We start from the raw sequence: 26,837 nt of genomic DNA, 5'->3' as shown, positions 1-26,837 counted from the left end.
GTATCAACCAGACTCTGAATTCGAGCTCATAATTCTCTGTGCTGTAGAGATTTGTGTCTGCAAAACTATAAAGTGGCTTGAGTCATAGCACACACCACAAAGGTTTCCTTTCTGTGGAGCCTACATCAAACAATCTTACGATTTTAGGAAAAGAAAGGAGGAGACTTAGCTCATTTGGAAGAGGCCCATGCCTGGGATAACAACGGTTGTTGTTAGCTGGGATTAAGGTGTATTAGCAGGAATGAAAGGGTGCGGGCGTGGAGTAACCAGGAGTATCGCCGATCTGAACCGGGCTGGGATTTGCCTGGCTCATGCCTGGCACGAGCTGGTGCCATTCGTCCTTTGCTACAGTGAGCTTTACGAATTAAACTCATGCGTAACTCAGTTCAGGGGGAGGGATTTTGCCTGGCAAAATGAAATCCAAATCCCAGAGCAGAGCAAAGCAGCGGTGCCATCAAAAGCCCCTTTCATTCTGCTCTATCTCCCCTCCGAGTCGCTTGCTCCTTATGGCTGACCTGCTGCCCACTCCCTGGACGCTGTCTCTGTTCCTGTCCCTCCAGCTGGAGCAGAAGCAGAAGGAGGCCCTGGAGCTCCTGGAGCAGAACCGGCACCTGCAGGACCAGCTGAAAGTGGCGCTGGGCCGGGAGCAGAGCGCCCGGGAGGGCTACGTGTTGCAGGTAGGAGAGCAGGGAGAAGAGAGAAATCCACCTTCCTCTGCGCCCGAGGGGGACCCTGGGGGGCTTCAGCCTAGGGTGTTCGTGGGGGCATCTGGTTGACGCAGAGATGCCCGCCACTGACTGGGCTCCAAGGGTTTTGACCTTCTTGCGAATATTGCTAGTTCTGTAGCCTTACCGGGATCATCTGCTTGACCAAACCTCTGATCTGGGGTGCAGTAGATGGAAGATAACGTTACCTATTGGCATTCCCTAGAGAAAACCAAAACACAGCCATGGTGGACAGAGGGGACCTCAGCACAGTCTGGCTCTGATCCATCCTGCGCTGCGTTTGCCTGTGCAACAGCTGTTTCTCCGTTCGGTGCCCCAGATGTTCCCCTCAGGCAGTGGGGTGCATATGAGACTTTCCAAGCATCTTGCAGCCCAGGAGCTGCTCCCGGCCGGGGAGTTTGCGTGGCGGTTACGTGGGCAAACACGGCACACGCAGGCCTGTCTCCCAGGCCCGTTCCCTGCAGCCAGGGCAGGATTTGCACTGGGACAACCTGTCGTCTTGGGTCACTTTGGTGGTTTCTTCTGTTACAAGAGGAGGTTCTGATGAAAGAGATGGCAGAGTCTCTTGGGAAGCCTTTCCTCTCCTCCTCCGAACAAAGCAGACTTTTTCCAACTGTTCTTCTGGGAGCATCTGTGTCCAGAGGAGCCATGACACCTGCAAGGCAGCTTCTGGCTGCTCTCAGAGGTCCATAGTCCTGTTTTGTGCAGGAGCAGCATTTTGACCTGCTCAAATCTACTTGGCCAAACTGAGTGTGGATGGAAGTGGCCATGCGTGGCTGCACGCTGCACTCCCATGGCAGCAAATCCGGTGTCGATGCTGAACCTTGCGTCCTTATGGGAGAAATTTCCCCCGAAGAATTTGCGCAGGCAGTGGAGCCAGCCCAGGCTGGGGGGCATCTTGCCTTCCTTGCCGATGATCTCTTTGGAGATGCATTTATTTCTGGAGTCCCCGAGCTGACCGTGCTTGCTTGGAGGAGTTCCATTTTCACTTGGCAGTGTCAGAAGAGTAACTAACTCCCAGTGTCTTGGGGCAAAAGCATTTGACCTCCCTTTGCCTGCACAAAATCAGAGAATGGTGCTAAAATCTCGATGCTGAATCCACCGCCAGATTGGCCGTGTTGAAGTTGGCCGTAGCGCCTCGATACGAGGAGGGAGGGCGAGAGGGGAAGTCTGCAGAAAGGCTGAGGAAATCAGCACTGCAGTGAGAAGTGACCCAAACTTTGACCTAGAAGTTGGAAAGGGTTTTTGGACAAGGCTTGCTCCAGTCTAATTGTTGTGGGCATTTCCCTGATGTTTCCCTGGGAGCAGAGGGATGAAGGTCCTGTTGCAGAAGGGAGTAACCCCACCAAACCCTGCTGGGGTGGTGGGGTGGAGGGAGTGAAATGGCTGGGGGATTTCTGCAGCCCCAGACTGTGGGCGAACGTCACGGCATTTTTTCGGACTGACCCTCTGAATTTCATGTGCCCCCTACCTCCGACATGCCTATTTCGGAGAGGTTCCTCCCTTGTCCATGGGGATGGAGGAGCCTGACTGCTGCCAGCCCATCCCTCCTGAGCCGCCCAGGAGGCACTAACCCCTCCTGGGCAGCATGACCAGCCCCAAATGGACCCCCAAGCGCTGTCTCGACATAAAAGACGCTGCACGCTTTGTAAGGCAGCCGCTGAGATACCCACCCCGATGCATGTGCCGTGCACCAAAGCCTCTCGGCCTCGTGTAACCCCTCTCTCGCTCTGAGCTTCCTCGGGACGGGGCACCCCGACTTCGAACCCTACTGGGAGGAATGGCGAGAGCTCCTGCTCCTCGCAGACGGACCGGAGACGTCTTCCAGCTCCGGTCCTGGTGGGCGGGAGGGGTCACGTACTAACCTGGCCCGGGCGGATGTTCTTGCATGTTTTTGGTGTAAAGCATGAAATTTAACTTAACATAACTGAGTGTCACATCTGTGGGCTTTCCTTACCAGCACCCAGAGTACAGCAAGGCAGGCCAAATTCCTAGGCTTAACGCTGTGCTACTCTCGCCTCTCCTGTCTGTGTATTTTTTTTTAAAGATACATAATTTCTGTCGCCTTTTGCATGACTCTCTCTGTGAGTTTTCTCTTTGCATGCTCCATTGCTTTGGTTTGAATCTCATAAAGGTTGGTTTCTTTTATTTTACATTCTCATCACACCTTTTCCCTCCCTTCACTTGTCGGGCTTTTTATTTTGTCCTTTGTTGGTTTTTTTTTGGTTTGGTTGTTTTTTTGCAGGTAGAGAAATTAGATCCTCTCTAGTCTTAAACCTTAGCATAACAACATCTCTTTAATGCGATGAGCAGCCACTAAGTCCTGTTTGGCAGTCGCAGAAATGACATCGCCACGCCGGCCACCCTGGCTCCCTGCGTTTGGGTGGGATGTGATGTCATTTGCTGTCACCTCACTTTCTGTTGTTGCTTTTGGTCGGTAGGACTGTGTTACCTGAACTGTGCACTTTTTGTTTCACAACAAAATGAACGAACATGCTAAAAAAGCAGTTCCTTTCTTCTCGACCTCTTCCCATCCCCGCCTCCTTCTCACCCTTCCCGTTTTCCTCTCGTCTGTCCGTCTGTGTTTTACTGCTGGTGTTTCTTTTTCATTGTTTTTTGGTTCTATTTGATTTTGGTTTTTTTTGTTTTGTTTTTTTCCTTTTAGCCTGTTACTGTACAGCTGTTTTGATGTTGTGGTCCATGTTTTCTGTTACTGGAAAGCAGTTGTCGCTCATTAAAAAAAAAAAAAGTTGGTTAAAACAAACAAAAAAAAATTGTGCCAAGAACAAATCATCCCAATTGGAGCATGTGGGTAGCAGCCAAATCGCTGCGAGGAGCTTTTCCGTGGCCTGCCTGGCCAGAGGTGTGACACTCAGAAGGGAGAGCCAAGAGTGTTACTAATCTAGTATTTAATCAATTTTTTTAAGACCGAGGTGGCCGCCTCGCCATCAGGTGCCTGGCAGAGGCTTCACAAAGTCAACCAAGACCTCCAAAGCGAGCTGGAAGCTCAGTGCCAGCGTCAAGAGGTGATCAATCAACAGATTCAGTCGCTGAAGCGCAGCTACGCCGAGGCCAAAGACGTGATCCGGCACCACGAAGCCGAGATTCAGAGCCTGCAGGCAAGGCTCAGTAACGCGGCGGCCGAGCTCTCCATCAAGGAGCAGACCCTGGCCAAGCTCAAAAGCGACCTGAGGAGCGAAAAAGAGAAAGCCAAAGAGCAGCTGGAGGAGTGGCAGCATGGCGAGGCCACGCTCAGCTCCCAGCTGAAGGCCAGCGAGCAGAAGCTGAAAAGCGCGGAGGCTCTGCTCCTGGAGAAGACCCAGGAGCTGCGGGACCTGGAGATGCAGCAGGCTTTGCAGAGGGACCATCAGAAGGAGGTGCAGCGGCTCCAAGACAGGATTGCGGACCTGAGCAGGCAGCTGAACGCTAGTGAGCAAGCGCGAATCCTCATGGAGGAGAAACTGCAGAAGAATTATGAGGCTTTGCTGGAGAGCTGCGAGAGGGAAAAGCAGGTTTTAATACAGAGTCTGAAGGAGGTGGAGGATAAGGCCAACGAGTATGAGATCCAGCTGCAAAATAACGAGCAGCAAATGGAGATTCTGCAGAAGGAGAAGCTGAGTGCAAAGTTCGAAGGCAGCGAGCTTGTCCACCAGCTGGAGGAGCAGCTGGTGATGAAGGAGGCCAGCATCCAGAAACTCGCAGAGCACATCAAGGAGCTCGAAAGAGAGAGAGATCAAATCAAATGTCGCTTCCATGAGCTCATGAATCAGGTTGCCGAGTCAGATAATGAAGTTGCAAAGCTGCAAGCAAAGTTGAAAATGGAAGAGACCAACTACCACAATCTGGAGCAATCGTTCGAGGAGGTGTCGGATCAGTTCCAGGGTGTGCAGAAGGTGCTGAAAGAAAAAGAAGAAGAGCTGAGACACGTTAAGGAAATGCACTTGAGAATTGTGGAGAAGAAAGATCAAGAGCTCAGTGAGGCGTTGGTTAAAATGGTTGCTTTAGATAGCAGCTTAGAGGAGACTAAAGTAAAGCTAAAGGCCAAGGAGGAGGCTTTAAAGAGATTAGCTAGTGTAGGCACAGGTCCATGTGTTGAGGAGGCAGAAGACTTTGGCCCCAGTCTCGAGGCTGATGAAAGTCATCCATCCCAACTGGGACAGCCTCTGCAAACTCAGGATGTCCTCCCAGCTCTGACTTACGCAGTGAAGGAGGAGGAGGAGGATGAGGTTCTTGAGACCAGCCAGAGGCAAGCAGAGGAATTCGGCTCCCCATCCAAAGCTGTAGAGCTCCAAGACCAAGAGTTAGTTCAGAAAGCCTTAGCGAAGCCTGATGTAGGAATCATGGGGGCCAAGAGACAAAGAATCCGTTTCTCGAGCATCCAGTGTCAAAAATACATCCATCCAGATGGATCGGAGAAAAACTGGACGAGCAGTACCTCTTCAGACACAAGCCAAGACAGATCGCTGTCTGAAGAAAGCATGTCATCAGAGCCAGCTCTTGGTTACCCATCATCGGGGGCGAGCGACTCTGAGACCTATCTCTCAATCATCCATTCTCTGGAAACCAAACTGTATATTACAGAGGAGAAACTCAAAGATGTAACAATGAAGCTTGAAAGCCAGCACGGCCATAATCAGGAGACACTCATCGCCCTCCACCATCAGTGGGCCAGCACAGAGTCTCAGCTGCGGGAACAACTTCAGACCAGCTTATCCCAAGTCAGTGCTTTGATTTCACAGCTGGAGGGTGAGAGGCAGGAAAAAATCAAGCTCATAGAAAATCATGTTAGTGAGCTGGGAGGTTTCCAAATGAGAAATGATCAAGCGCTGACTTGCTTAGAGAAGTGCAGGGAGCAACTCAGATCTTTGCCCAAATCAGACAAGGAAACAGAGGGTGATTTGTTCCTCGTTACTCTGTCCAGCATGGAAACAACCTTATCAAATGCAATCCAAGCCTTGAGAGGGGCGCCAGTCCCATCGGACTATCAGCAGAGTGAAAGCCTTATCGCGGAAAGCCCCGCTCCAGAAGGAGTTTTTCTGGGAGAAGAGGAGCACGTCTCCAAGGAGGAGCGAGCGGAAATGTTTGACGCCAGCCAGCTGAGATGGCTTTCTGAGAGAGTGGCATTTGAGGCCGCTCTCATCAACCAAATAGCAGAGTCTTTGAAAAATGCAAGCTCTGAGATATCTCAGCTTCTGAGAGAGATCCAAGGAACGGCTGAGGTGGTTTTGTTGGAGCCGGCAAATGTTTCTCAGCCAGCAGTTGACTTGGCCAGCATCCTATCTAAGAAGCTGCTGCTGGAAGGGGAGTTCTGGAGCCAAGTGGAGGAGCTGAGAGTGCACTTGAGCACCAGAGAAGGAGAAGCCGAGGGCAAAACAGAAGCAACAGGTTTGGGCTTTTCTTCATGTTTTCTCAGTGCTGTAGCAGATGCTACGTTGATCAAGGCAGAACTTGGGTTTGTTGCACAGAAAATGAGAGAATCTTTTCATCAGAGATTAAAAACAATCGAAGAAGACCTCCATAATACCAAAACAGCTCTCCAGCAGCATAAATGCATGTTGGAGGAGATCATCAAAGCATACAGGACTCCTGATTTTGACAGAATTATGCACCAGATTTCTGAAGCACTTGAAATTCAAAAAGATGCTTCAGAAAGAACCCAAATCTCCTGGGACGGGAGCTGTCCCCAGATGGTGCCGTGTCAGGCATTAGCCAAGGCGGAGAAGATTGGCAGCCTGCCGGACCATAGTAGTGAAGCTCTTGTTTCCATTCAGGAAGATCTTGCCCAACAACTAAAGGACAAATCAAATGTTCTAAAGGAAATATCTGTTGCCTTACTCTCTCTGCCTCCTGAGGAGGCAATGAGAGACTGTCAGAAGCTCCTGAAGATATCACAGAGTCTTTCTTATCATTCATGCATGGGAGACCTTGAACGGTATTCCTCTTTGTTAGTCCAAGATGCAATTGTTCAGGCTCAGGTTTGTTATGCTGCTTGCAAAGTCCGACTGGAGTACGAGAGAGAGCTGAAGTCCTACAAGGAGTCCTTGCAGAGCATGGACGCGCTCTGCCAAGAGCGCGTGAAGACGGTCTCTCTCCTTAGGGACGAGTACGAAGACTTGCTTCGGAAGCAGCAGGGTGAGTACGGCGAGGTGATCACCATGCTTGAACGGGAGAACGCCGATCTCAAAGCCAAGGTGTCCCAGCTTGACAGTCAGCGAAGGCTCTTGGAGGAAGAAGACCATAAACACAGCAAGAGCTTGAGTGAATTGCAGGGACGGTATGAGGAGGAGATTCGAAACGTGATAGAGCAACTAAACAGGACAGAGGATGCTCTGAAGGCCGAGAGGACGGAGGGCCTCAACCAGCTGGATGCTGTTGTCAGAGACAAGCAGAACATGGAGCAGTATCACCTGGAGCAGATGCAAATCCTGGAGGACAAGTTCCAGGCCAAGGTCAAGGAGCTGCAGGTCATCCACGGCGAGGAGCTGCAGGCGTTGCAGGAGCACTACAGCCAGAACCTGCAGCGCCTGCAGGAGACCCTGGACGAGTACCAGAGGCAGCACCCAGAGGCGTCCCCTGCGGCGGGGCCGGGCAGTGGGGAGGCCTGGGCGGCCGGTGAGGCGGGTGACACTGGGCAGGGCCCCGGCAGCGAGCTGGACTCCATGCATGGCCTGAGGGAACGCATCCAGGAGCTGGAGGCCCAGATGAACGTCATGAGGGACGAGCTGGAGAACAAGCATCTGGAGGGGAACGCTTCCACCTTGAGGGAAAAATACCAGAAAGACTTTGAAAACTTAAAGGTCTTGATACATTTAACGCTTTACGCTTTACGCTGCTGAGTCTACGGGAGGGTGCGTTCGGTCGTGGGTTCACTTGCTGAACTGAGAGGTGTTCCCCCAAAGAGCCAGCACGCCAAAGGAAGCCCCAAAGTGTTAGAAAGGCCTTTGGAAAGCATGGCGTTCCCCTGTTCTCCATGCTGGGGTATTCTAAATGCATTGCTGAGGGCTTGGTCTCGGCGGGAGGGTTGATTATGGGAGGCAATCTCTGCGTGTAGAGGGAGTTTCAAAGTAGCTTGATAACTTCACGTTCTCCTTCCATATGAAGACTGCAGTGTTTCTCCTCCTACCTGAGGCGTACATTTTGTTCCTGACTTCCCTTTAAAAGCATTCCTCAGCTCTGTCTTTCCCAGTCTGATCCAATCTCCAGTCTGTCTCTGCTGCCCTCAAAAATCTAAGATGAAATGGAAACTTAACGCTCCCAAAATATACCTTCCTGGGAAGAGGAGCTACAAACGGATGCCAAATTCTGTAGCAAAGCAAAGCTCCTCTGCAGGAGGCTGTGTGAGGGGAGCCACCCTGGTGCTGTACACCAGCAATTCGTTACCCAACAAACAGTGCACAGTGACAGGAAACGCAGGCTAGGCGCACAAAAACCCGCTGGCAATGAAATGCCATCGTTCAGGTTGCTTCACCGGGCAGGGCTGGCTGTAAAACTACCCTGAGATGGTATAGCGTCTGAAAAAAAACCCCTTGAGTTTGGTGTTTTGCTTTTGATCGGAGAGCGTTTCCAGTTAGGAAGTGGGTTTAGGGCAGTAGGACTCAGCAGCGCCCAGGGAGACTCGCAGGTTGAACGGGTCTGCACGCAGAGGCCGTGCTGGCGAGGCCTTCATGGAGCAGATGTTCTTCAGAGTCAGCAAAAACGAAGGAGAGCTTGCTTCCAGCCACGAGATCCTCGGCGCACGTTTGGGCCGGGGGTAAAGTGCGGCTCAGCCCCAGCCAAAAGCTGGTTTTAGCCGGGGGGAGCAGCAGTTCAGCTGCATCCCATCGGGGGTGAATTGGGTGTCCAGGGCAGGGAGAGCTGCCTGGGAGATGGGAGTGATGTGATGGTGTTCACTGAACGCTGTCTCCTCCATCACAACCCTTAGGAAGGAAAAACCCTTCTTGAACCCCTCGTCGGCTCAGTGGGACACGCGGGGGACGCCTTGTCCTGGGAGCCAGGCACCAAACAGGGTCTTCTTCAGAAGAAGGAAAAAAGCCAGAACCAAAACGGAGGCTGAAAAATAACAGCAAGCAGTGAACCTGCCCTCCCGCCTCTGTTTTCCGCTTTGCTCCGCCAAGCCTGCGGTTTGTCTGGCAGGGAGGCGAGCAGCGGCCGCTGGGCAGGGCAGTCCAGGAGGAGAGCAGAGCGATCCGGCCTCGCTCTGCACCTCCGTGGGAAACAGAGGGACAGACGGCAAAAGAGAAACTCCCCTTGGATAGAAAACTAACCGGGTGACAGCGAACCTGTCCGATTGAGAGGAATGCGCTCGGCTCTTCTCTTCTGAAGCTGATGGAGACGATCGCTAACATGAGATACTGGTTTGTAGGTGTTGAGATGTGCTGGGTTTGTAGCAATGCATTTACAATACGTTCAGTACTGAATCTCCAGCCAGGCCTGTGGGGGAGCATTCCCCATTTCCCTCCGGCAGCAGAGCCGCAAGAATCCCGCAAGGCAGCGTAGTGCCCCTCCGCAGTCAGCCGAGTACAGACAGGCTCTGGCACTGAGCTTCAAGGGAAAATCAAGAATGAGAAAATCAAGAATGCCTCAGGATTTAAACTTAAAGGGGAGAAATAAAAGCACCAGAGCTGAAAATTGGGAATGAGAGTGGCACAGGTTACAGAGCACGAGACAACGCAAGTGAGGGTGAGGGGCGTGTGCTATCGTAGGTCAGCGGGTGTTGGGCTGTCCCAAGCGCTTTTGGCACTGAGGGAGTGAATTTGTCTGCCTTCGATTTCCCATGGGGTCCCAGAGGCTCCCTAGGTGGACAGTTCTCACTTCCTGTGGAAAACATGAGTGTGAATCGAGAAGAAATCCATTGAAATCAGGAACTAAAGCCAGCCTGTGACATTAAGAGGGAGAAAAGCCCGGTGCAGTGCTCGGCATCAGGGTTGCCCGAGACGTCTGACAGGGCTCGTGCACTGCGTTCCCGGTGCCTGCCCCTTCCCAGCTCCTGGCTGGACGCTACCTGTGCCTTTGCTGTCCCGCTTCTGTCCTGCAGCCCTGTGTCTGTCCGGGATCCCGATGCCCCAGTGGGGCAGCCGGGCTGGCGGCTGAACTGGAAATGGATTTTTGTATTTCTCCTGCTGCAGAGGCCAGAGCGGGGTCTGTGCCTGGGGCTGGAATTCAGGATCTCACGGCTGGTGACTCCTGAATCCCCAGAGCGCTGCTCCGTGTCCTGGCCTACGTTCACTCCTAGTCATTCAGTTAGCAAATAATTGCCCGTGCAGCGTTTGACGCGATACTCGATTGGAAATTCAGGTCCTGTTGCTGTCACAAGTAATTTGTTTTCCACCCCATAGGTGACCGCTTAAAATCAGGCATTGCAGAAGAGAGCAGAAAGGACACAGTAGGCTTTTTTGTTGTTGTTTTTAATGTATATTTGCATTCCCCGGTTGGGTCTGACCCCAGACCTGCCCTGTCCTTCCCTTTCACCGGAGCTGTCAGGAGTCAAGTGACTGCAGGACAAGCCCTGGCCTCGCGAGGTCCGTCCTCACCCGGCTCCTCCGTGGTTGGGGAGGGAGAAGATCCCCATGATGGTACTTGGGTGCCGACCTACCTGCTGGTGTGCGGCTCCCGGCAGCCTCACCGCTGCTGTCATGACAGCCCCACGCTCCAGCCCAACCCCTTCCCCTCGTCCCTTTTGCAGGCAACATGTGAAAGGGGCTTTGCAGCCATGGAGGAGACACACCAGAAGAAGATTGAGGACCTGCAGCGGCAGCACCAGCGGGAGCTGGAGAAGCTGCGGGAGGAGAAAGACCGCCTGCTGGCAGAAGAAACGGCTGCCACCATTTCAGGTACAGGGACATACCAGAGGGTCCCTTGTGGTGGGACGGCACCGTATTGATGGGGACATGGGGATGTGATTTACTCTGGCGTGGAGGAGCAGAGCGTGGGGTGGGATGAGGGCTGGGGATCACAGGGAGATGGGAAGAGGCTGATGGGACATAGATTTTGGATGGAGGTCCATCTCCTGGTCCTTGTCCAGGCTTGGCACCACTCTCCTTGGCTGTATTGGGGCCTGACCCATTTTCCGCTCCATCAGGGCATCAGTCATTCCTGGGGTTAAGTTACTGCCACACTGAATTCATTCTTCAGTGCCCCAGGGAGTTTTAAAGCACTGGAGCCTGCGGTCTCTGTGACAGGAGTCCCACAATCCAGGAAACAACATGTGAATCGGACAATCATTTGGTCTTTTTTTTTAATAAAAAAGTGGGATTTGCAGAAGCCCCTTTGCAGTGAGGGAGGCATGAAGCTGCGGGAGGTTCGCTGGGATGACCCGTTTTTAGTTCCTTTAGAATACAAACAAACAAAAACTCAAAGAAATGCCCTTGAGTGGAGCGGTGCTGGGTGCTAACACTCTGCTGTCCCACGCAGCCATCGAAGCCATGAAGAACGCACACCGGGAGGAGCTGGAGCGAGAGCTGGAGAAGTCCCAGCGCTCCCAGATCAGCAGCGTCAATGCCGACATCGAGGCCCTCCGAAGGCAATACCTGTAAGACCCTCGTTGTCCTCCGTCTGTCGCTGTGTCTCCCAGGGAGATTGCGCATGTGGGAGATCTCTTTCTCCCTTTTAATTTCGGCAACGAGTTAGGGGCAGACCCCTCATCACAGGGACCTCTTCCCTCGGCCTTGGTCCCAACCCAGTTGCGCCCATTGGAGGCTCCTGGTTGCCCGTAATCTTCCAGGCTCCGGGTCAATGTCTCTACACTACCCAAATTCAACTGCTTCATGGTCACCAGAAGTAGCAGATGTGCAGACAGAGCTGCTTTTCACGCCGCTGCAGCGGGAGGGTTGCTCAACCAAATCAAACCAGGCCAGGAGAAAGCACTCAGCTTTTTGTGGCAAGGCTGTCCTCGTGTGGGAGCTGAGCAAAACAGCTGAGCAGCTTTGTTAACCTTAATGCATCTATGTACAATGTGTAGGTGTGCAGATACACCCAGGCCTGAGCGCCCAGAGCAAACTTCATTGATTTCAGCTCAATTTTTGGAAACTTGGGGAAGACAAGCCATTTAACCTCCTCGAGAAAGAGCTGCCATCCTTTCTGGTGCCCAAGCAGTGTGGTGCTGGGAGACAGAAGGGCTGGCCCACTCTGGGCTTGAGATTTTTCCCAGAAGGAGTATGCAGGTCCTCCTCCTCAGTGCTTAGATCCCTGTTGGGTTGTCCCGGGGCGCTGGAAGAAGAGTGGGCGTGGGCGGCTGCGTGCAGGGAGAGCACTACCCGGCGTGTGTTTCGCCAGGGAGGAGCTGCAGTCGGTGCAGCGGGAGCTGGAGGTGCTTTCGGAGCAGTATTCGCAGAAGTGTTTGGAGAACGCCCACCTGGCGCAGGCGCTGGAGGCTGAGAGGCAGGCCCTCCGCCAGTGCCAGCGGGAGAACCAGGAGCTCAACGCCCACAACCAGGTGAGGGTCCCTGCCGTGCCCAGGGCAGCCGGCGTGGGCAGAGGGTTACAGGCGAACTGCCCAACGGGCGGTGGGCTCTGTGCCGAACCGAGGCCACACTACCATTCCCACAGTGGCTCTCCTCTTCTTCCCAGGAGCTGAATAACCGCCTGGCTGCGGAGATCACGCGATTGCGGACCCTGCTGACCGGGGAGGGCGGGGGAGAGGCTGCTGGGTCGCCTCTCACGCAGGGCAAGGATGCCTACGAGCTGGAGGTGAGCTCTGCCGCACTGAAGGGACAGCATTGGTGTGCTCCAAGGGAACGTGCCGCAGCCACCCATCCTTTCACACGTCGGGTCCCCATGGCTGGTCAGCACTGTACATCGCGAGGTGCAATGGGGCCAGGAGCTTTTGGAGTCTTAATCTTCCCTTCTCGCCATGTTGAGCCAGACGCCCACTCTTCCTTCTCCATCCCCTGCTTGTCCCCTGGGATCCAGTCCACACAAAGCAGTGGGGACTAACAGAAACCAAGGGGTATGCAGGGAGCATGAGCGGTGCCAACTTGGGCAAGGTCATCGGAGTAATTTTCTTGGGTGAACCAGAAGATGGGTGAACCAGCAGCTTTGCGGTGCTGGTGTGGAGTGGGTGCAGCCCTGGCTCCGTTGTCACTGGGTGCAGCGGGTGAGCGTCTTGGGATCGCGCTGAGTCTTCTTGGGTGTGAAGACACGTTGCTTGTGTTCCCACAGGTCCTGCTGCGGGTCAAAGAATCAGAAATCCAGTACCTGAAGCAGGAGATCAGCTCCCTCAAAGATGAGCTGCAGACGGCACTGAGGGTAATGCCCAGGGACATTTCTGCAAATCCTCTTAAGGGCTGTGCTCTGCTCCTGTGTGCATGTGCTTAGATACCAGCTCGCTTATCCCCATGTTTGAAACAACATTTAATTTTTCCCCTGAATAGAACTGAACAGCCATTTTGGTATCATCCGTAAAGCTCTTCCTGACTGTGTCAGCTCAGGACTTACTCCTTCTCCCTTCTTGTGGGAAAACATCGCCTTTGGTGTTTTTTCCCTATTTCCTGTCACATCAGATCCTATTTAAATGGTAAAAATAATGTGTTAGAGATCTGCCCAGCCTCCCAGCATTGGATCTGGTTTGCTCTGGATGGCCTCTTTGCCAAGGCCATTTCTGGGAATTCTGCTTGAATTCCATGTCTTTGCTAAAATTAAAACCCACAGACAATTAATCCTGTAACGAAGGGGCTGCATGCACAAGCAGCGCTGCATGCTCGCTGCTGCGCTCACAGCTTTCTGCCTGTCTCGAGTCCCGTTTAGCTGTTAGACCCAGCTCCGAGAGCGTGTGTGAAACACGTGCGTCGCCCCAGCTGAGCATTTCTCCCCGCTGCCAGCTCTTCTGTCGGCGTTTGCCGAGCTCCTCTCCGGTGTGTCCACAAGCCCTCGGCTCCAGCTGTCTGCCTGACTCCATTGGGTTGTTCTCCTTCCTTTCCCAGGATAAGAAATACGCCAGCGACAAGTACAAAGACATCTACACGGAGCTGAGCATCGTGAAAGCCAAGGCAGACTGTGATATCAGCAGGTTGAAAGAGCAGCTGAAAGCAGCCACAGAAGCTCAGGGAGAGAAATCCCCTGTGAACACCACTGTATCGGGATACGGTCAGTCCTCCTCCGATGGCTCTGAGCAGTCGTGGGTTTCCAGGCTAACACGTGCACCCTGGCACACGGGCCCCTGTGCGGTAATGGGTCTGAGTGGTGCTTTTTTGCCGTTTTCATGCCGCTTCCCACCTCTGCTCCTTGCAGACAATCACACTGGAGATAGCAGGGACCAGGCAGTTCCTCCTTCCAGCCCCGTGGATGGGAAGCTGGTGGGTTTTGAAAGCCTTCTGGCAGTGCAGGGGAGCGGAGACCCCCGAGACTCCCCTCTGCCCTTCCGGCAGCGCTGCTGGAGTCGGGGTTCATCGGGGCACTTGCCTGGGCTGGGAGGGCAGAAGAGCCCCAGCCCTGCTCCTTGCAGGAAGCCCACAGACACCATGTTAATGCTGTTTATTTTGCTTCTCCTCAGATATTATGAAATCAAAAAGCAACCCTGATTTCTTGAAGAAAGACAGATCCAGTGTTAGCCGGCAACTAAGGAATATCAGGTCAAAGGTAAGCGCAGATCTCCGTCCCTGTGCGATGAAAATGCACAGTGTTACTCTCCGGTGGGGGTCACAGGTGGGAAGAAATTGGTAGGGGAAAAAAAAATGGAAAAACCGGAGGGGAAAAAAACTGGATAGCACTGGGGAGAAAAGTGAGCTTTTGACTGCGAAACGGCTGTGCAGCCAGGCAGGGCCCGCTGCCCCCGTGATGCACAGTGGGGCACACACTCCTGACCCTGCTGAAATCGAGGCGTGAAGCTGCTCCCTGCTTCAAAAAGAATGAAGTTCACCGAAATTTTTTACACTGACAGGGCTGGCGCACTGGCCCAAGTTGCCCAGAGAGGTGGTGGATGCCCCATCCCTGGAAACATTCCATGGTTCTATGATTCTGTGTTCTTTGGTCTTTCGCAGGAGGACTCTCCCAGTGTTTGCTCCCTATTTTCAGTTGAAGTTTAGGTGGTGTCAGTAGGTGGAAACGTGCACATCATTCTGTGTTTTACAGTGTTCATCACTGCAAGATTTTGGTCTCTGTGTGGGACAGCGATGCCTTGCACGTACTTAACACATGCTCTGCTTGTGTGTTAACGCGGTGCAGACGGCCCTGTGTTTCTCTGGCCGTTCTGAACTTGCTGTTGGTCCCAAAGCCCAGTGACACTGTGCCAAGCTCGCCTGCTTGGCCTGCTGACTGCCAGAGTCACACCGTGTTACACGCTGGCTGTTCCTGTGGGACACGGGGAGAAAAAGGGCAAAGACCTGCTGAGACATCATGGTTAAACATGGGCCAGCGGGAAGGAGGATCAGCACGGGTAAAATCTGCTGTACCTCTCATTGCTGGATACCTGGTGTCTCGTGCGGATGCTTGAAGTGGTTGGGACCTTGGGCAGAGCGAGAAGCTTTGGGTGAAAGGCTTCTAGCTCAATGGCCATGCTGGGGAAACCGTCACCACCCCTGCAAGCTACAGGACATCAGCCTGGGGTGTCTGCGCTGCGCTGAGTAAACACAGAGAGCATCTCTGCGCATCTCAGGGGCAGCCCAGACCCGCTGGGCCAGGTCTGATGTTGGGTTTTCCCACCACCACTTCAACTCAGGCCGTTGATCTTGTGGTCCCCCGTGTGCGTTGCTTGGTGGGGAAAGGAGGAGAGGAGAGCAGGCATGGGCTCTGCCTGGGCGCACTGCCTGCGCGCCTCGCTGCCGGGGTGGGTGGGCTGCGGCTACGCGAACGCCAATGCATTTAGGATTTATGAGTTTTTTGTTTTGTTCTGGTTTGTTTCTTTATTTTGCTTTTTTCCTTCAACAGTCCGTTATTGAGCAGGTCTCATGGGATAACTGAAATGAACCCGAGTCCAGGTTCCCTGCCACGTAGGTAAACAAACCGGCACCCACCAAGCGACGCAGCTGCCCACTGGAGCAGCCCACTTTTGCATGCACTGCTCACACCTCCATGGCAAACGAGAGCCCTTCTTCTCTTAATCACTGGCTGGTTGATTTACAGCTAATTATTTAACTGGGGGAGGGGGACGGGGAGAAGTCAGCGGACCCAGGATCTGTATGAAGTGCCGTCTCTCTGGCTCTTCCCTGGGGAATATGGCTTTCTTGTCCTCCTGCTCCTCCCACCCTTGCCAACACAGCTAACCATCACGGAAAGGATTTGGACATGGTGGGGCACGTTTTCCTGTTTGCTGTGTTCAGAGCGCGGGACGCTGAGTGTGCATGCTTGAATGACTCTGCATGCCTCAGACTAAACTTCAGCAACGTCCAGGTCTTTTAGGAAAAACAGCCGTTTTGCTGTTAGCCAGGCGGAGGAGCGGGTCAGCAATGCCTATAAACACACTTCCCACAAAGGCCTGAAGGGTGTAAAATGGCGGCCCTGCCTCAGCTGCAGAGGGGATGTCCTGGGCTGCCCTAAATTTCCTTTACCCATAACTGCTGCTTCTGTAGGTTGATCCGTGCCTGAGCAAAAGAGTCTCCCTTGCCCAGTAACCACCTCCTGCTGCTCCCCAGTGCCCACCCCGCTGCTCTCCATCCCTTGGCCCTGCGCCTCCGTCCCACACGCTGGCCTGAGGCTTCCGAGCTCATCCAGCAAAAGGAAGGAGCTGAGGAGACACGAGGCCTCATGACCCAGATATCTTGAGTAATTGGAGCAATAATTAATTTATTGACCCTTGGCAAAGACTGAAGTTAGAGGGAGGTTGGAGAAAAGAGGGGAACCCCCAGCACGGTGGCTGGAGAGCCCCAGGAAGTTTGATGGAGGATCCCTTTATCACAGATTTCATCCCACATTGGTCTCCCTTCATCAGGCTCCCCCTCATCAGCAACTCAGCTGGGTTGTGAGACTGCCTGCGGGGTGAATTTGCTGGAATTTGTACCACCAGGCAGAAGAGTCTCACGGTTTCTGGTGTCTCCTTCCATCCAGTGAGGAATGGGATGTACAAACCGGAGCGCACGGGCTGCTGCCCGTGTAAAGAGGCCCAAAGTAAACTTCCTTTAGGAAGCCTGTGCTCAGAGGCTCGCGTCCCCAGAGACTGCTGCCCGTTGAAAAGAAAGCACACAGCGTTTGTACATCCAAACCGATCCATTTCCGTGCTGCTTCACAAAGCCGTGCTGCCTTTGTGGGCCCGTGGGAGGAGAAATATTTAAGGAAATACAGTAACCATGGGAATCTGCACAGCCTCGGGGCAAGTTTATCATGGAACCCTGCCTTGATAAACACGCGTTAGAGAAAACCCAGCCCAAAAGTCTGACCTACTGCTGTGATCGTATGGTCCCCTGGCACTGCGGTCGGGCAGGTAAAGGCAAAAGGGAGATGGATGCCCCTTAACAGGGGGGGCTTTGCTTTCAGGCCTTCCCCTTTTGAAGCTGCCATGCCTGGGTCTGTAAAGCAAATAACGTTCCAGCTGCAGTGTGAATTCCTTGCAGGTTGCAGGGAATGGGCTGGCAGGCAGCGGTGCCCTGGGGGGGGTGCAGGCGCAGCCCCGCAGCGAAAGCCCTCACGGCGCGCAGGGACAGAGCCGTGGCTGTGGGCTGGCTGCTGGGCAGGGAGGTGTCTGTGCCTCCTCAGCAGCAAGCAGGGGCAACTCACTGTCCGGTGCTCTGCTCCCTTGCAGCTCTTATGCCACAGGCACAAGGCTTAGGCTTCTGCATCTCCTCAGTCTAGTTCCAGGTTAAATCTGTTGTACAGGGGGCAAGCAATTTGCTTCTGCATTTCTGCCCCTCACGTTGCTGCTCTCCTGGGTCCCCACGCGTAGGTGAGAGATTTCGCAAATCCAAATGCTGAGGGCTAGCGGGTCGGGCTTTTCTGTTGGCTAGCTGAGTGTCATGCCTTGAAATCTGGATGCTGCATCCGAATCGGATCAGCCATCAGATCCTGCTGGGCCTGAAGCAAGCATTTAGCGAGTCCTCTGTCTAACCCTGTGCCGCAGAGGCAGCTTTGGCTTGGGAGAGCCCCCAGGCTGGGGTTGGAGAAAGGGTGGGATTGTCGCTGGCAACAAAAACAATGCAGTTTCCAGGGCTGCTTGAGCAAAGCCCGCACACCGACGGGAGCCAGGGCCGTCCCAGACGGACACACGTTCAGTCGGTGCTGCAGTGGCGCGGGGAGGACCGGTGTGCGGGTCCTGCTCAGCCGCGCGGTGCTTTAGCGCAGCAGATCCGCGCTGACCTGCCTGGGGCTCCCGCAGTGCCGGAGCTCCGCTGAAATTGCCCCGGCCGCCGCTGCACCGCAGGCTCTGGGGGTCATGTTCCAAGTCGATCCAATCCCGCTTGCAGCATGGTGTGCCTCCCATTTGCTTCTGGTGTGTCGCCCGGTTCGTTTGCAATCTCACCCTCTCTCTAGGAGCCATTTGCCAGTAACCACCCCCCGTAACTGTGTGTTTTCTCTCAGCATGCCCCACTAATCTCTCCGCCAAGGAGGCCATTCTCCCGCTGCCCACGTCTCCTTTGCCTGAGCATCGCGCCCTTTCCGTGTGCCCGGTGCCCGCCGCCGCCTCCCGCCCACCCGCGTCCGACGCTGTCTGTTTTTTATCTCTCCCAGAGTCTGAAGGAAGGCCTGACTGTGCAAGAACGCCTGAAGCTTTTTGAATCCAGGGACTTGAAGAAAGACTAGTTCTCCCCGCTCCGCTTGACCACGCGCACCTCCCAGCTTGAGGCAGCACAGCACCAGCACCGTTTGTCTCTCGTTCCTTACGACTCTCCTCGCTGTCGTTCGTCTTGACGCCCCCGACGGGACCCGGCGCCGCGGTGGCGGTGCCCCCCGCCGCCCTCTCGCCTCCCCAGCACCTTTCCCTGCCTGTGAGATGCTCCAGAGACTCTGAGAGGGAGAGGAAGGGATCGGGGTGGGGTTTTTTTTCCCCCCTCTCTTCGGCGCTTTGTAGGAGACTCCTTCCTTTACTGTAAACCATTACACTAAGTGTCAGTATTAAGGCTCAGTAGCCTGTTAATAAGCTAGCTCTGTCGTACCAACCGTTTTGGTACGCAAGCAGGGCCTGGGTGGTATCGGCCATACCTAGCTCTTACTGCTGTCAAGAGCCCCAGCGCTCAGAGCACGCCAGGAGCCTGATCTGCTAATCTAACCGTTGATCTCGATTGCGTTACTTGCACCTACAAGGGGGGAAAAGCCTGGGGGAAGCTGTCGGGGAGCGCAAGTCCGTGCCGGCGTCCGCAGCCTGGAGGTACGACGCTGACACCTCGCTGGAGAAGGATGCAAGAAACGACGCTCCTGCCCCGGGACTGTGCCGTATCCTGAATGTAGGCGATGCCGAAGCCCGGCGAGCTTTGGTGGCTGCCCGGGCGGTTACGGATAGGGAGCTGCAGATACTCACGTGCGCCGTCGGGTCTGCCCCGTCGGCGTGTCTTTGCCTCCCGTCTCGCTGGTGGTCGGAGTCGGTGTTTCGGGGGCCGAGCTGTAAGATCACTTTCTTGCCTCTGTTAGATCAAGCCCAGCACTCTCTTTTTTTTTGCTGTTACTCCCTTCCTCTCATTGAGTCCCGTGTATCCCAGGGTCTGTGCGCATGTGAAACTCCCTTTTCCTAGTCAAAGGAAAGTAGAGTAGAAAGTAGAGCCAATATTGACTGAAAATGCACAGTGCTCAATGCATATAATGCTCCTTTTTTATCAGCTTCTTGAACTCAACTCTTCTTGTCAGCAGGGCAGCTCCTATTTTAATTCTTTAATCTTTTCCTGAAATAAAAATCTCAAAACCAGTACGTGCTTCAGACCTTCTCAGTCCTAATAGCTTTTGTATTTAAAGCCTACAGTTTAGCACCGTGAGGCCGATACACGGACACAAACTGGAAGCGAGGAGCTAGATGCAGCACGCGGCCAGCCGAGCAGAGGTTGTCTTCCTCGAAGAAGCCTATGCTGCTTTCCAGCATCAGGGCTACCCAGGCGTGGTGGCTTCATCCCGGCTAACGAGAGCATTTCAGGATGCCAGCTGTAAAGACCCCAGGTCCTGCCTCACCGATCGCCCTGGCTGGGAGCACCTTGGCTTCCCAGCCCGGTTTGGCCTCCGAGTGACCTGCAGCACGGCAGGCTGGGCTGTTAAAAATGCACCCTAGCCTTCATGTGAGCAAAGCTTCCCCTTGTCTTTCGGGTGCTCAATGCGCGGTTGAAGCTGGCAGCTCTGTGTGCTTTCATGGCTGAGTTTGGGTCTGTCAGGCAGGTGGTACGAGCGTGGCTCTCAGAGCAAATTCACTGCAGCTCTGGAGCAGTGAGCACTGCAAGGCTGGTGACAGCCATCTCCAGTCCTGCCAGGTTGGACCACGGCACGTGCCAGCGTTCGCCCTCATCCTCCCGCTCGGAGCAGCAAGGAGCAAGCCACCAGACCCTCAGCAGGAGATGGCATCGTCCAACCGTGGTGTGAATCAGGTTCTGGTTCAGCTTGTGTGGCCTTGCTGTGGCCAAGCGCTCGGCTTGACGCCTCCTCGGGCACTCACGGCAGCGCATGGCAGCCATCGGTCCTGCCCGTAGGAGCCCCATGTGTCCCTGGCCAAGATGCCAGCACCATGCAGCGAGCAGAGCACGTACGGGAATGATCTCCTGCCGTGATGCTCTGCAATCCATGCCTGAGTGTACATGGAAGTCCTGCAGATAGGAGCAGAGTAGGAAAGACGCTCAACCACTCGAATACCAAGACTCTTCCCTCATCAGCAAGCACGTGCCCTCTGAGATGTTTTGATGAGCAGCCGCTCGCCCTAATCCGAGCTCACCATAGCACTTTCCGTAATCTGAGCACTGGAGGATCCGAGAGCCTTCCCAGCCATGACCCACCTGGACCGCCTCTCCGATCAGCCATCAGCGCTCCCAGGAGCTGATCAGCTGTCAGCTGCTCCTTGTGTTGTGTTTGCTTTCAGCCATCAGGCAGCAGCCGCCTTCGCTCTCCTCCCATCCCTCCGTGGAGGAGCATGGCCTGGGCACCCAAAGCTGCTCACCATCAGCTTCTCACCTGCATGATGGGCAGCCCCAAGATGGAAATGGTCACTTAAGCGCTGACTGGGGCTGTGGAAATAACTGCTCTCACCACGCTGAGCTGGCTCACGGCCATCTAAAGACTGTTGTTGATAAACCCTTGTACGCTGGTAATGCTTAGCAGTGGCTTTTTGTAGCCGTGGCATGGGGTCCTGCTTCCCTTCCGGCTGAGGAGATCCAGATGCAGCTCTCCCTGGTTGTAGCCCTTCACGGATTCAGCTTTCTCCAGGTCAAGTGCATGTGTGTTGTTCTTAAAAGTCCACTTCTGGAAGAAGCGGGTCCTTCATCTTTTGTTGTGTGCGTGGTTTCTCCCCGCCGGCATCTCGCACTTAACCGAGGGGAGAGGTCTCCAATCTAACCCCGCAGCTGGGTGAAGGGTGCATTTGGGTCCCTGTGCTCACAGCAGCTGGGAACGTGACACTTCAGTGGCATCTACGAGCAGTTTGAGTTGAAGCAGGGACACCAGCGCATGCTAAGCGGCGTGGATTGCAGGGCCAGCAGAGATGTCAGTGCTGTGGCCCAGGTTCACCTAAATCCGTGCTGTCCCTTGAGTGGAAGGTGACGCCATCCACTGTGGTTTGTGTAGCGCATGCGCCTTTCTGACCGCGTCAGGAGGTGGTCACCTGGCCCAGGTGCTGGGCTTGGTCCCACCCAGTCATCCCGGCTCCCAGCAGGGATAACCTTCATCCCTGGCTGCTCCGGGTCTGCGGTGAGCTCGCTCTCTGGCAGCTGTTGTCTCCTGGCAGAGGCCTTGGGACACAGCGTTAGGACGGCATCTAGGCCTTGGATTGTCATTGCTCTTCCCTTACAAGACATTCTCCAGGAGGACGCCCTCCTCCTGCTCTTCTCTCAAGTCACGTGGTGGGACTTTGTCCTTTTCAGCCAACCGAGCAGACTGCGTACTGGTGTCCTGCTCACCCACCTTACCTCCCCTAGCAAATCCCGCCTTTTCTTTGCTTGCTTCATTCGCTCAGGAGCACGCACTTTAAGCGTGAGGACAAGATGTTATGTACCTTGCTGTTTGCATCAGCACGCCGGTGGTGTGGAGGACGCAAGATGGACCCTTTCTGGTGCAGGTTCATGCCGCTGAGCATTTGAGGCTCCCCACGAGGGATGGTTCCTGCTGTGCGCTCGCTCATACCAAGAAATCCTCTCTTGCAGCGTAGTGTCCTGCCTGGGAGTAGGTACTGACCCTTATTTCTTAATGTAGAGAACAGCAGAGGACGCACGTGGAGCAATCAAGTGGGCACCATCCCCAGCTTTTGACTCAGCATCTGTAAATACATTAATATATATTTTTTTTTTTTTTTTTTAAATGAGGATGGCAGAAAGGCACTGCGGGGTGTTGGGGAAGGTGGCATCCTTCGGCGGTGGATGGTGCAGGAAAGCAGGAGAAGGTGCAGTAAAAAAGCGGTGGCAACGCTGCGCAAAACACGCGGGGACTGCGGACGGGGAGGGTCCCACCGGAGCGTTCTGCTCGGGCTCCGGCCCTGAACTGCCCTGCGCAGGGAGGCTGTGGGGGAGTGTTCTCGCGTACGCAGATCTAAACATATCCTGGTGGAAAAGTCACCAGGAGCACTTGCACGGCTCTTGCTCCTTTCCGTGGCCGTGCCCGTGCGCTAAGCAAGGGCTCATACAAAACTTGTGGGCCGCTCCTGTCAGTTCTTCACCCGTTCCGCGTCTCTCCAGTGAGGCGCTGCCAGGGATCCGGCATCAGCAGGAATTCAGTTGGATTTTCTTCTCCTCTCTTTCCTCTAGTTTTGTACCTTTTTGTACAGAAAATGCCAGTCCTCGCACCGCCCTCCTGTTCTGGGCTCCCTGGAGCAGCTGTGAAAGGATAAGAACTGAGGTTTGCTCGCAGGATCAGCTGCTCCGAGGTTTGCTGTCGGGGAACTTTTATGTAGTTCATACTGGCCAGCTTCTCTGGACCTGCAAACGGCTGAGGAAAGCAAACCAGGGGAAAAAACCCCGGCACTAACAGGTATGGCTGAAATAAAAAGTGTCGGATGGCAGGAGGAGAGCGGCAGGGAACCCGGCGTGCGGCGGGCCAGGAGGCGCTGGCTGCCGTTGTCGTGCTTTTAGCAATGTTTAATAAGCCAAGTCAATTAATCTTAGCGCTGAACTTCGTGGGTTTGAAATATTTACCACCAAATGAAGGGGTCTTTTGTGAGCATGGTGGTGGTCTCATATGCTGCAGCTTGCAGGAGCAGCCGTCTTCCAGTGGGGAGCTGGGCTCCTTGGACAACTAAACCGGAGAACCTGGCTCTGCTGTACTGGAGATGCGTCGGGGCTGAGCAGCGGCCGCTTGGCATCGTTAGGGTCAACCTCACCCTTTGGGGCGGCACGTCACCGGGTGGGAACAGTGTGTGCGGGGTCTTACGGCAGTAGCTGTGAGGTCTGGGGGGGTTACAGAGGAAATGAGGAGGAGGGAAGGTGCTGCGGCACGCAGACTGTTCTGACCCGCTGCTGCGGGCTCTGCTCCGGGCTCCGCTCCGCTGGCAGCCCGACAAGTATCCAGGCATCTCCCTAACGCAGGAGGCTGTAGGTTACGCACCTGTAAACAGCTGAACACTGAAATACTTCCGCAGAGAGCAGTGATTTAAAAAAAAAAGAAGCAGCCCCATCCATCTTCCGAGATAAATCTATGGAAAAGTGTGGGGAGGGGAGGGCGAGCTCCCCGCCTGCTCTGGAGCCTTTCAAAGTCCGTCTGCGTCGTCCCAGTGCGGTAGCGCGGCGCGGTGCCGGCCGTGGGCTTCGCCTTTTGGTGGTCGCGGTGCCCTGCTGCGCACAGCGGGCGAGGCCGCGCAGGATCCTGCTCCCCAGGGCACGGCGCGCGTACGGCGCAACACGTGAACGGCCAGCTGCTGCATCCCACGCGCCCGCGCGCAGGTGACCGTACTGCGATGTGAGGGCTGGGGAAAGCCAAGCGCAACAAAGGTGCACGGAGATCTTCTACCTGGCTCCAAGGAATTTATTTTTTTCCTTGCATAAAGTTTTCCTGTCATTTCCACTGTCTCCCCTGAAACAGACTGAATCCATCTTTAAACGCGACCTTTTCTTCGCCTGCGTATAAAAATAGGAAGCAAATTGTGTTCGTTTGCTTCAGCACTAGGATTGTGTGCTGACTTGCAAACCAGAAAAGTCTCTTTTTTCCCGTGACGGAGGTGGACTGCACTGCGTTACTGCTGCTGCCCCAGCGCTGTCACGTGTGTCACTTCTGTACCAGCTCTGTCCGTGACCGCACTGCCGCCAGACCTTTGCCGCTTTCGTGTCCGGATGCAGCGCCGGGCTTGTTGTGAACACCTAAGCACTCGCACGCTCGGTGTACTTTGCCTTGCCTCTGTAATTTTTTTTCCATTTTTTTTAGAGGGGAAAAAAAAAAAAAAAGCTTTGTTATTCTTCTCTTTTAAAAAAAGTAATTTAAAGCCTGTATAGTATTCAACGTACGCAATGTAAATATTTATTACTCAGAAATCAGTGGAGGGTTCTCTTTTGTGACTAAGTTGTGGTTTTGATTTTTAACTCTTGTTCTAACTCAGCCGTTCTGTGTGGGGCTGGGAGGGGAGCGCCGACTGTCCAACCCGCCCCGATAAACTGTTCGTTGGGTTTTTGACGACTGTTACAAATGCCTTTTCAGACCTTTTCTGCTGTTCCGTACCTTTAGTTTTGCTGATCCCTGTCCAAAGACTGCGTACAGTCCGGTTGAGACCTGTGACCTTACTGCGCTATAGATTTGGGGTTTTGTCTCCTCAGAGAACGCGGTAATCTTGTGTTCGACGGCGGCATCGACACCGCGCGTGGGCAAACCGTTAGCGTTCCACAGAGCAGCAGCTCTTTCTTACAACAACGGTTCCGGCCTGACTTCCAGTGCAGCGCCGTTACTGCTGAGCTGACCTTCCGTGAGCCTGCAGTACAAACCCGTTCTTACACAAGGGAGCAAACGGAAGAGCAGCCTCTTACGCTGCGCGGGATTTACTGGCAGAAACCTGATGAGCCAGACGCGGCGGTACCAACTGATCCCAGCCGGGAACTCGTCAATAATGAGTGCCATTGCAATTATTTCCTTCATGCTTTCCTCACCCATTGCCTGTGTGCAGGGCTGACAAGAACACTCGCTCTTTGTTCTGAACTAGAGACAGCGAAGTACGTTGTAAAATGTTAAAGACTACGCTAAGGAGGAAGCAGATACGACTGCGCAGGCTTTGACCCGCGTCCGCTCTCCTGGGACCTGGAGTTCTGGATGACCTGAGATTCTGGAGAATCATTTATTTGAAAGGATGCAGTTTCGGGGAGAGAGAGGGAAGCTCTGCAAGGCTGTGGGTGGTATCTGACGCGGCGCTGGCCGATCAAGTACTAACGGTCAGTCTTCCTCCACCAGCGTAACGGGAACAGAAGGCTCTGTCTGAGCACAGCTTTAACTGCCCACTGACCCGTAACCGAAAGGGACCTGTTTGGCATTAAAACCCTGCGCGCACCACGCTCCACCGCTTGTACTCTGGAAACGACCCAGAGGAATTGTGAGTAACGAGGACGCAAGAGTCATTTCCCAGTTTCTGCGACGATGCGAGGCGGCGGCCGGCCCTCCGGCCCCGACCTGCGATGTGGCCGAGCGGCAGCAGAGCGGCACGGCGGTACCCGGGCAGCGCCGGGATGGAGGAGGAAGCACAGCTGTCCTCACGCCCTGTCCAGCCCTGGGGCGAACGCCCTCTAAGGGGTGTTTTCCACACAGATGAGTCCGGGAAATGATGTTCACGTGTGATTTTTTTCCCTCTGCAAAGGGGGGTGGGTGTTGGAGGCTCCTGTTTCTCAGTATGTGTGACGTCCTCTCTCCTTCCCTTCTCCCTTCCACTCCAGTTTAGTTCAGTGCTTTTTTAAGAGCCACTGTCCCCCAATCAACTGCTCGCAGTAATGGAAACGTCACTTTTGCTCACACTATTTATTCCTTATAAAATTTTGTGTGACATGCTAGGTTCCCATGGATGTAGCTGATCATTTTTATTTTGTAAATATAATTACCTAACTTTACATTAACTATATCGTAATAAACTATTTTTGCACCACCCTTTGCATGCTGTGTAGCGAGGTCTTTTTCATCAAGGACGCTCCTATGGAAAAAAAAACAGAGCAGGGGCCTGAAACCCAGTGAGCTGCTGGCTTTGAGAGTCAGACTTCACAAAAAAAAAAAACGCAACAGGTAGCGGTAACATGTTTTAAGCAGTGTAACTCTGATGCTGCCGAATGGGATTTATTAGATTTGCCTTCCTCAGCTGCTTCCGTAGCTGCTACGCCACAGGGACCAGCAAGGCTTTTCCCGCAGCCCCCCGCCAGCTTTCTCAAACAGAACAAACTTGCAGTCTGTTGCTGTTACTCCCTGTACCCTAAATAACACCCAGGGGTCTACAGGAATTTTTAATTATTTAAATCTTTGGAACAACCGAGCCAGAGGGCTACCTGCAGTGCGAAAACCAGAGGATGGCATTGAGCTTTCTGGTGAAAAGAGTTTATTTAATAGTGCAAAACTGGTAACAAAATGTTAAGACCTTTTTTTTCACGTTGAGAGATTTTTGAGGCACTTACTTTATATTCAGCATAAAGTAATTCTTACACAGATACTAGTTAAAGCTTTGAAATTGTGCAGTTTAGTCCCATCTTTGCTCCACCCTGAACCGTAGGGACCGAGCTCTTGCCTCCCGCTCGCACTCACTCGCTGTCCCCACCCCGCTGCTGCCGGCACAGGCGGTCGCAGTCACCGAACCAGAGCCGGCCACGGTGTCCCCAGCTGACGGAACTGGGGTTTCCCTCCACCGCTCTGCTCTGAAGTCAGTGACTGAACTGCAGCTACGATGTCTGCTCTCAGCACCCACTGCTCCTGAAGTTCCTCTCAGTTCTTTCTGCACTTCCCTGCACTCGCTTTCTGGAAGGCGAGTATGTGTTCTCATGCTTTTACGCTGGAACGCTCCTAATCTTAAATCAAAGGAAACGTGTACACAATCAAAACATACTTCTAATTGCTGCCTATTTCCCACAGATTTCATTTTACAAACTCTGAACAACTAATGCCAACAAGAAACATAACTAAGGTGCTTCACCG

General features: G+C 53.9%; 1 protein-coding gene across 9 annotated transcripts in view; it reads left to right on the top strand.

The window, feature by feature from the left end:
* MPRIP (myosin phosphatase Rho interacting protein) overlaps positions 1–19,482 on the top strand; it is a 77,487-nt gene extending 58,005 nt beyond the window's left edge. For 5 of the 9 annotated variants that reach the window (XM_086760270.1, XM_086760267.1, XM_086760266.1 and 2 more), the window contains 10 exons: positions 561–677; positions 3,653–7,522; positions 10,408–10,555; positions 11,136–11,253; positions 11,997–12,156; positions 12,291–12,410; positions 12,882–12,968; positions 13,643–13,805; positions 14,212–14,297; positions 18,315–19,482. In XM_086760270.1, the coding sequence (XP_086616396.1) occupies positions 561–677; positions 3,653–7,522; positions 10,408–10,555; positions 11,136–11,253; positions 11,997–12,156; positions 12,291–12,410; positions 12,882–12,968; positions 13,643–13,805; positions 14,212–14,297; positions 18,315–18,386 (4,941 nt within the window). In that variant the 3' untranslated portion in view covers positions 18,387–19,482. Of the gene's footprint in view, positions 1–560; positions 678–3,652; positions 7,523–10,407; positions 10,556–11,135; positions 11,254–11,996; positions 12,157–12,290; positions 12,411–12,881; positions 12,969–13,642; positions 13,806–14,211; positions 14,298–15,584; positions 15,651–18,314 lie in introns of all 9 variants that reach the window. The other 4 variants (XM_086760268.1, XM_086760269.1, XM_086760273.1 and 1 more) reach the window with 4 other exon arrangements.
* Positions 19,483–26,837: the final 7,355 nt, after the last annotated feature.

Source organism: Chlamydotis macqueenii, chromosome 15 (genome assembly GCF_036417535.1).
Source record: "Chlamydotis macqueenii isolate bChlMac1 chromosome 15, bChlMac1.mat, whole genome shotgun sequence".
NCBI lineage: Eukaryota > Metazoa > Chordata > Aves > Otidiformes > Otididae > Chlamydotis > Chlamydotis macqueenii.
This window is presented reverse-complemented; position numbering and strand designations above follow the sequence as displayed.